General features: G+C 58.9%; 1 protein-coding gene across 1 annotated transcript; it reads right to left on the bottom strand.

Moving 5' to 3' along the window:
* Window positions 1–565: 565 nt before the first annotated feature.
* On the bottom strand, window positions 566–8,734 carry LOC115599584 (cAMP-dependent protein kinase inhibitor alpha-like). Its single transcript, XM_030464498.1, is given in 5 exon segments — window positions 566–747; window positions 749–783; window positions 877–1,028; window positions 1,919–2,002; window positions 8,698–8,734. Coding segments are annotated over 3 exon segments (228 nt in total). The 5' UTR covers window positions 1,022–1,028; window positions 1,919–2,002; window positions 8,698–8,734; the 3' UTR covers window positions 566–699.
* Between the last annotated feature and the right edge of the window lie 582 nt (window positions 8,735–9,316).

Here is a 9,316-nt window from a genome sequence, read left to right as displayed (position 1 = left end):
TGCTGTGGTGATGCGCAGGGCTGGGGCAGGGGGGGAGGGCGGGGGGGCATCACCCTGCTCACCCCTGCTGAAATCACAGCATCCTCCTGCCCCAGGAGCCGCGAACCCCGAATCTCTGGGACAGGGACTCCCCTGGGGTGCTCCGATCCATAGTGAGACCCCTCAGCAAGGGACTGACTGCCGCGGGGGTTCTTCTCCGAAGGGCTTAGGAGAGGAGGGGTGGGGTTGTTGGGCTTTGCGGTGCTTTCTTCCTCCCTCTCCTTGAGCCAGACTCCTGGATCCCCCAGGAAGGAAGGCCAGGAGACGGGGGTGGTACCCAAAACATCACAGTGACACCACACTTAGCCAGAATCCCCCGAGGGATCCCTCCCATCCCACCCCACCACCCCCCGGCCAAGCCGCTACACTCGCCTCTGCCAAATACCCCAGAAGAAAAATATTCCTGCCCCGCCAAGGGGGCAAAAAATCCTCCCCCACACCCAAGGGTCCTCGCTCAGGGCGTGGGTGGGACTCGCCCCTTCGTCCCGGCAGGTCCCAGCCGTGAGATGCTCCCCCCGTGGCGGGGGGATGGAGGGTGACCCCCCCACACCCAAGGTCCCTCCGCGGTAGCACCGAGGAAAAACGCGGCGGGCTACGGGCTGAAGCTCCGCGGGTTCCTGTCCCCTCCGCTGCTTAGCACTGTCCCCTCTGGCAGCGGGGTTAGGACGTGTCCTTCAGCTCGGGGCTAGGGGGCTGCGGGGGGGGGCACCTCTGCCGAGGGGGATTGCAGCTCCTGGGCGCTTCCTAGGAGGAGAGACGAGGGTGTGAGCCGCCACCCCGGTTCCCGCTGCTGGTCCCACCTCCTCCTCCTCCTCCTCCATCCTTTCCGGCACCCACCTGCGCTCAGGGACATCTCTGCCAGCTTGAGGGGCAGGTCAGAGGGGTTGACCCCGGCCGGCGAGCCCAGGATGTCGGGCAGGGCGTTCCTGCGGCCGGTTCTCCCGGAGGAGGCGAAGTCCAGCACGGGTTCTACCTCGGTCATGCTAACCCTGGAGAGACATGGAACCCTTTCCCATCATGCCTCCCCCTGCTCCAGGCAGGATGCTCCAGCACCCCTAGCTAAGCTCCCATCCCGCTCGCAGGCTCTCCAGGAACCCCCGCAGAGCCCACCCTGCTCACCGGGCTCCTCAGTCCCCGGGGGTGGCACCTTTGGGTGCTGACCTTTGCTGGTCCCTGCCTCATGGAGGAAGCCTTACCGGGTACCCTCCAGCCTGGCTTGGGGCTGTGTCTCTCCCATGCCCAGGGTCCTGCTTGGCTACCCGGGTTGATATTTCCCCTCTCTCGGTGTCTCCCAGTCAGCCAGGGACCCCCTAGGAGGTGGGGACACCTGGCTGTATGCCTTCCTGCTGCCACCTGGGCAGGGGGTGAACTCCTGGGGTGGGGTGGGAAGGAGGGAGCAGAAGGGTCCTTCCAGGGGTGGGAGAGGCTGTGTCCTCTTGTAAGGCACTCACAGAAACCTGGGGGGCTGCACCCAGATGGGCTGTCCTGGCAGGGACCTCTCATCCTGATGGGTGTGCAGGAGGAGGTGACAGCAGCAAGGGGTGGATGGAGAGCAGAGATGGGGACAGAGAGGTGGCACCCTGCTGGGATGTGGGACAGCAAGGGGGACTAAGGGGGCATAGAGGCACCAGGGGACTTTTTCCCAACAGTGTCCACAGGAGAGTGGCTCCTGCTGAGCAGCTGCAAGGCAGGATGTGGCACAGGGGTGGCCTCCACCCTTCCCAATGCCCCTGCACCCACTCATGGGGTGCAGGGACCCCCAACCATCACCCCCACAGCCCTGTCCCCTCCAGGCCTTGTGCTGGTGGTGATGTTGGGACTGGTGTCCCCAGGCTGGTGGCAGTGGCAGCTTGTCCTGAAGTGGGGTGGGTGAACTCACCGGTGTCCCCCTGGGAGTCGCTCTCCAGTGCAGGACGAACCAAGGTCCCCAAGTTCTTGAGCGCAGGCTCCGTGCTGACCCCGGCTGCGGGTGAGGGGAGGGGAGTGATTAACCTGGGAGGTGATTGGTCACGGGGCAGCCCCCGACATGGGTGGGGAAACTGAGGCACAGAGCAGGAGTGACAAGAGCAGGATCTGCAGCCCACCAGTGGTGGTAAAGTCACGTCAGAGACGTGATGCTCCCTGCACTGCTGTGTGTGCACACAGAAAACATCGGTGGCTCTCTGGGGCTGCCTGGGGGGGAGGCAGGGAATCCTGTCCTGTCCCAGGGCAGGGAATCCTGAGGATGTAGCATAGATGTCTCAGGGAGCCCACGAGGCTGTCCCCAGCACCCACATCCCTGGGACTTCCATGGGAGTGAGGTCCAAGTGCCACCTCCTGTCAGGTGCTGCCATGTCCCCCCAGCCCCCCAGCAGCAAATCCCCACCCAGAATGGGGTAAGGAGCATGGCATAAACCCACCTGGCCAGAGGGGATTTCCCTCTCTAAGCAGGGACAGTATCAGGGAGGCTTAGTGTGGTCTCCACTTGAAAAATCCTCTGGAGTCACACGGAAGGTCCTCAGGGCTGCTGTCCCCTGCTTTAATGCCCCTAATGGGATACGGGAGGGAAGGGCAGAAATAAACCTTAATCCCTCCAGGAAAGGATCTGTGGAGGAAGATACTGGGCAGGGGTGAAGAGAGGGCATGATGCTGGGATGTGTTGTGTCCCCTTGGGCAAGTCCCTTGGGCAAGAGTACCAGCAAGAGCTGCCTCCTGCACAGAGGCCACCAGGAGCCCAGAAGATGTCCTGCAGGCCCATATCCAGGCTGAGATGCTCTCAGGTATCTTCACACAACCCAGGGTTCTCCTAACACAAGAGCTCCCCATGTCCCTGTCCCCACGGTGTTGCTGAGCCCTGATGCTCAGGTGCCATGAAGGTGACACCCATGGGCATGTGTGGAGCTGATGGGGTTGGTCTGGGGACACTCAGTTTGGCTGTGACAGCACCAGAGGGGAAGGTGATGGGCTGGCTGAAGGGCAGTGGGCAAGATGCAAAGTGACCATGAGAGGATAGCACAGAGAAGCGAGATCCTCACCCTATGGCCAGTGTCCAGCCTGTGAAGGATTAGACCTTGTCTTCAGCATCCAAGCTCCAGACAGGATCATCTGCTGCTGGAAACATCTCCTGAGCTTCACTGTGGGTGCTGCCCCACCTCTTATCTCCACTGGAGCAGCCTGGGGAGCTCCTGTGCCTGTGGGCTGTGGGAGGCAGGGCTCCTGCCCCCGTCCATGAATCACTCCTGGGATATCCCCTCTAACACGAGAACTCTGAGTTCAGGAGGCATCAGTCCATGCCCATGGGCTCACCCAAAACAGCATCTGTGGCTGCAGCCATGGAGCCCATGCCCAGAGCATGGGGATGATGGAACATCTTGTGGTCCCCACCATGCTTACACCAACTGGCCAGCACTTCCCAGTGTGTTCCCCTTGCCAGGGTGCAGGAACTGGGAGGGCTCTGGAGTCTTCAGGACCAGGGAGCTGCTACAGCGATGGCTGTCAAGTTCTGCATGGAATTCATTTAACCATGGATTTGCTTTTTCAGCCTCAGAGTTCTTGACAGATCATTAAGCTCATCTGGAAGCCGGGGTTGCACCACTGGATATTCTGAGCTTTCTTTATAAGGTGGATTCTTACACTGGTTTAACTCCAGATGTGCTGTGTCCAGCAGGCTGGGAGATGCTGCAGGCCTCTGAAAATCCACTGGCATCTCCACGGCCTTGCTGTTATTGAGAACCAATGAATGTGATGAAAAAGGGGATGTATTTACTGAGGTGCCACTGTGATGTTTAAGGGAAGGAAAGAGCTGCCCTGGATCAGAAGGGATGAAAGCATCATCCAGGAAAATCAATGAGTCCACATGAGAGGAGAATCAAACAGCACTGATTTAACCAGAGACCAACAGGCACCAGACAGTGCAAGCAGCCCCTGAAGCCTGGAACAGCAGATGGCAATAATTAAACACAGGATAAAATCTGGAGAGTTGAGAGCTCCCTTGTGGAGGCAGCAGCTTTGGTCCCAGTGGTTTCATCTCCAGGGATGTTTGTTCCTGCCCAACAGAGCCTAGAGCTCAGGAGATGCTGAGCAGGCACCCACTGCCACATAGATGGGCTTCAGGAGCCTGTAAACATCTCCCAGGATCCCAGTGAGAAGGAAAAATTGGAATAAATCTTGTCTCAAAGTCATCATCACCAGTGGGAGAAAACAAAAGGGTTTCCCAGGGCTGTTGGCTGGTGCTGGAATACTTAATGTAGAGATGCAGAGTGACATGGAGAGCAGGGTTTGCTTCAGGACCAGAGCATGGGGAAATCCCAGCACAAGTGCTTCAAGATGATGATCCCTTCAGGATGGTGGGAAGGTGCTGGCTGGGATGCTGGTAACCACCCTGCCTGCCCCTGGCAGCAAAACCTCTGTCCATAGACAGACACTTTTGTTTCTAAGTCGCCGGGTTTCCAGGTGGGCTGGGAAGGTGACTGGGCCATCTTGGACCTGCCTGGCACCTTTCAAATGATGGTGACACAGCACAGAGCAAAGAAGTGCAGGGACCCAGGCAAACCAGCTCCAGGGTGCTCAGAGCATCATTGAGGTCTCATACTATTTCCCACCCACCCCCATTTTTCTCAGTCTCCTCCTCACCACATGGCCTCAACTCCTTCCCAAAACGTTGAGGAATCAGACCAGAAGATTTACAGAGAGGAGGTGACTCTGGCAGCTCCCCAGATCCCTGGCCAAGCCTGAGGAGGTCCCACACATCCTGGTAGCCATGGGGTTGGCCCCTCCATGGGATGCAATTCCCAGCAAACCCCATTGCCCAGGAGGCACCCAACATGTGGGCTCCCACTGCCCATCTTCCTCCTTACGCTGATGTACTCAGTCCTGATTCCTCTCCCCCTCCAGCTTTGTGCTTTGACCATCCTCCTCTCTCCTGCACACCCTTCCTCCTCACCCAGCCTGGTGTCCCTCTGCTTCACAGCTCCTGCTCACCCATGGGTTTGGGACATGGGGAAGTGTCTCTGCTTCCCCTCCATCCTCCTGACATCCCTCTTCTCCCTTCCCCTGCTCCCTCCCTGCTCTCCCGCATTGGCCTGGACCAGGTCTGGGCTTAATCTCATCCTTGCTCAATCTCAGGCCTGAATTATTCCACCCAAACCTCTCCCTGGGTTACAAGGATGCCTTAAGATCATCCTGCACTGTGCCTGCTTTCTTTTTGCACGCTTTAGGGCTGACTTGTTTTTTCTTTTGGGGACTTTTTTCTCCAGTCCACCTGTAGGACTTAGAAATCTCTTTTTCACCCTGAAACCTGAGACTTGTCTTCACCAACACCAACCTAGACTGAACAGAAGTTCCTCTCTTCACTGGCCCTGCCATGGGGCTCATCCTGGCTGTTGGTGCCTAAATTCTCATCCAAGGAAGAGAATGAGAACAAAAGACTCTGGAATGGGACACGGGGAATTGTTGCTCCCTGGAATTCCTGTATGCCAAGGGGGAGATGAGCACAAGTGGTGGGTTTTGCTCCTGACATCCATAAGATGGAGATGCTGGGAGGAATGAAGAGTAAATCCTGGTCTGGTCATGTTCAGGAATCATAGAATGGCTCAGGTTGAAAGAGGCCTTAAAATTATTCAGTTCCAAACCCTACCATGGGCAGGGACACGTCCACCAGCCCAGGATGATCCAAACCCATCCAACCTGGCTTGGAACACTGCCAGTGATGGGTAATCAATAGCCCCCCTGGTCAGCTCAGTTTAATTCCCTCCCAAAACCCAGGGAAACTCCAACTGGGGTCTCTCCAGCTCCTGCACCCACTGACATCCCCACCCAAAGGATGCCAGAGCAAACCCCAGTGCTGCTAAGCCCAATTTGGGTGCCCCCAGTCTGGGAAGGGCTCAGCCCCTGCCCCATGTCCTGGCTTGGCTTCCCCAAAGGGTGATGACCACAGGGAAAACCCCCTCTTGATCCTGCAGACATGGATTGGGCCAGGAAAAAGTGCTCTGGAGGGGGATTAATCCCAACACATCTGAGATGAGGTCCATGTGTCCATAAATTGATAAAGTTGAGGCATCTTCTCCAGTGGGAGCAGCCCATGGAGCATCCCAGGCAGACACCAAATGCACTGATGGAACTGGAATGCATGATCCCCTCTGGCCCATCCCAAATTCATTCCTGGGCCAGACCCAGTTGCTTTTGACACAGGACAGAGGGCTACAAACTCAGCAGGCAGAGGGTCGTGGATGGGGCTGAGGGTGCAGCATCACTGCTGCTCTTACCCTGTGCCCAAAAACTCCCCAAACCCTGGTGCAGAAGGAAGGGGGGTGGAGAACCTCAACTTGGCCTCAGGGTGTGCATCAGACCCCACTCACTGGAGAGGGAATAACCATATCCCAGGTCCCCTTCTCCAGCCTCCTGGAGCTCCCAGTACACAGCACCTCACTGCTTCCCACACACCCGACCTCTCCTGGGTCCCAGTTCTCCCCAGGGAAGTCCAGAGAGGACACTTTGAGAATGGTTTGGGCTAGAAGGGACCTTGAAGATCCTCTGGTTGCACCCTCTGCCATGGTCAGGGACATCTCCCACCATCCCAGGTTGCTCCAAGCCCCATCCAACCTTCAACACTTCCAGGGATGGAGCAGCCACAGCTTCTGGGGGCAACCTGGGGCTCAGAACCCTCATAGTAAAGAATTTCCTCCTAATATCTCATCCCAATCTCCTCTCTTCAAGGTTTAAACCATTGCCCCTTGTCCTCTTGCTACATGCCTGTGCAAAGAGCCCTACCCCAGCTTTCTTTCATGACCCATCTCCCCCAGGTTCCTCCTTTGTGAGTCCAAGGGGGGAGACCCAATAGCCCCGTTGGTGTGGGGCTGATAAAAACCCACCTACAGCCCCTCCAGAGAGGGACCCCCATGGGTAAAGCAACGCCTGTCACTCAGTGACACCTGGGGTCACACCTGTCATACCCAGCCCTTGGGGAGTTGGTGAGGAAAGGAGTGAAAGCTGAAGAGGGGAGAAATCAGCTAAGGCATCCCAGGATCAGAGGAATGGCTTGAAATCCCCAAAATCGAGCAGAGCAGGAGCCATCACCCCTGGCTGAGCCAGGCCTGAGGACCCAAGGTCACAGCAGGGCTGTGGCTCCTGTCCCCATCCTTTGAGGTGCCACATCTGCACAGGGGACTGGAGCACTCCATCCTGTGAAGGAGCACAAGGCCAGGCCAGGAATGGGTGCCAGAGCTGAACCAGGAGCTGAACCCCAAGGGTCCCCCGAGAGTGGCTGCAGCCACCACCCCCCACAGCCCTGTGTCCCCCTGCCACCTCCTCTGCCTCCCTCTCTACCCCCCATCCCAACACTGTCTATCCACCTGTGGGGACACCCAGAGCTGGCCCAGACCTCCATGAGCCCCTGAAGACCTCAGCAGCCCCCAGTGGGGCTAGCAGGGACAGGGCAGGGAGCAGCAGCACTTTTAGAGCTGTAAAAATCCCAATAACCAGTTTAGGGCCTTGTGAGGTCTCCTGCTTCATCCTGGCATAATCCCCAAGGATGGGACAGCTTGGGCACAGCCTCTTGGCAGCCCATCTTAGGAAGAAATGCTGTGGCCCCACCTAATTTAAAAAAGTGAGAGGAAACTCTGCCACTCCCCTTCCCCTTCCAAATCTTCCTGATTTTTGGGGGGAGATGCTGAGATGATAAAGGATGAAGATGGTAGCATGGCCATTTCCCCCTCCCAGTTTTATCTCCCACCTCTCCTGGCCAGCCATGACAAGGGGGGACATCCCAGCAGGAGTCCAGGAAGCCCCTTGTGACAGCAAGGGTTGTGGTGTCCTTGGTGGACACCCCTAAGCTCATGGGCTTGAGTATTTGGGCAGGTAACCCAGGACATTCTGCCTTTGCCATCCCTTCGGTGGGCACCGCCACCCAGCCAGGGGACAGGAGCCAGCTCCAGGGACTGATCCAAGCATCTGCAGGGGCAACCTGCCAAAATAATGCCCTGAAGGCAGGGAGGAGTGGTTGTGCCTGGGGAAGCCCTTTCCTCCGGAGAGGATGTGCCCGGGAGCACAGGAGCAGCATGGTTCCTGCCCAGGGCGGTGCTCATCCCCCCGGCTCTCCCTGGGCTCTTCCTGCCTGGGACCCCCACAGCTCCCCGGGCCCAAAATCCTCTGGGAAGCTTTAATCTAAGAAACTGAGGGCTGGAGTTGGAGGTAGGGGGTGGAGTAGTTGGGTTAGCTGATCTGAGGATGGGGTAGGGTGGAAGGGGTAGTGGTGACAGCAGAACCTGCCAGGGAGGAGGGAGAATGGGGAGAGGGGGTCCGGGGTGGGTGCCAGGGGAACCACCATGAGATGGACAAGGTTTGCTCAGCATCCAACTGCTACTCACCCCTACCCTCCCCAAAGTCACCTGCCCCTCGCAGGATGGTGAGGGACCCCCTAGCTCTCAAGAGTCACCCCCTGCCCTGCTTAGCACCTCAGCCTGCAGCAAACTTTCACCCAACTCCCCCTCACATCAATCTGCTCCCCTGAGGTCTCCCATCTCCTGAGCTCTGCACCCTCCCTTTGCCCCATGGGCTGCTCTAGGTGGGCACCCACGTCCCGGGGGGCACCCACTCCCCACGGTGGGCACCGGGTCCCCATGGGCAAGGAGCATCACCCACCCCCACGGCCAAGGGCCTCACCTGCACCCACCAGCTGCTCACCTGGGTTCTGCTGGGGCTAACGGCGGTACCTGGTCTGGTGCCGGTGCCGGTGTTAATGCTGATGTTGCTCCGGTGTCGCTTCTGGTGCCGATGCCGGAGGAAGGATGCCGAGCGCCGAACCGGAGCCCCGGGGACTCCTCCCGCTTCCAGGCGGCCCTTGGGGCACCCGGGGCCGCAGCCGCCCGCCCACCACCGCTCCCCCCCCGCCCGGCCCACGCTCCGCGGGGGGGGTCCCACCGCCCGCCCGCCCCCGGGCCCCGCCCGCCGCCTCCCCCCGCCCCCCATCCTCGCCACTGGGGTCCACACACCCCCCACCGCCCGAGACACCGCCCCACAGACACCCCCCGCGCCGAGACGTTTTCTGGGGGCTGTGACATCTCTCCCGGGAATCCATGTCCCTCCGTAAGGCTCCATGTGACATTGCTCTGCTATGCGCTTGGGACCTACCTCCCACCCCCCCCAAGACCGAGGAAGGGGGCTCCTAGCCCGGCATGGTGAGCAACCCCCCTCGGTCCAGCTGACTAGCGAGCCTGATGGGAAAAAAGGTCCCACTCCCACCCCCCACCCAAATTTCTTCTGAATTAAGGTCCCTGACTGCAGCCCTGGGGAAGGTCACCCC

Source organism: Calypte anna, chromosome 23 (assembly GCF_003957555.1).
Source record: "Calypte anna isolate BGI_N300 chromosome 23, bCalAnn1_v1.p, whole genome shotgun sequence".
NCBI lineage: Eukaryota > Metazoa > Chordata > Aves > Apodiformes > Trochilidae > Calypte > Calypte anna.
The sequence above is the reverse complement of the archived record's forward strand: the minus strand, read 5'-3'. Positions and strand labels throughout refer to the sequence as shown.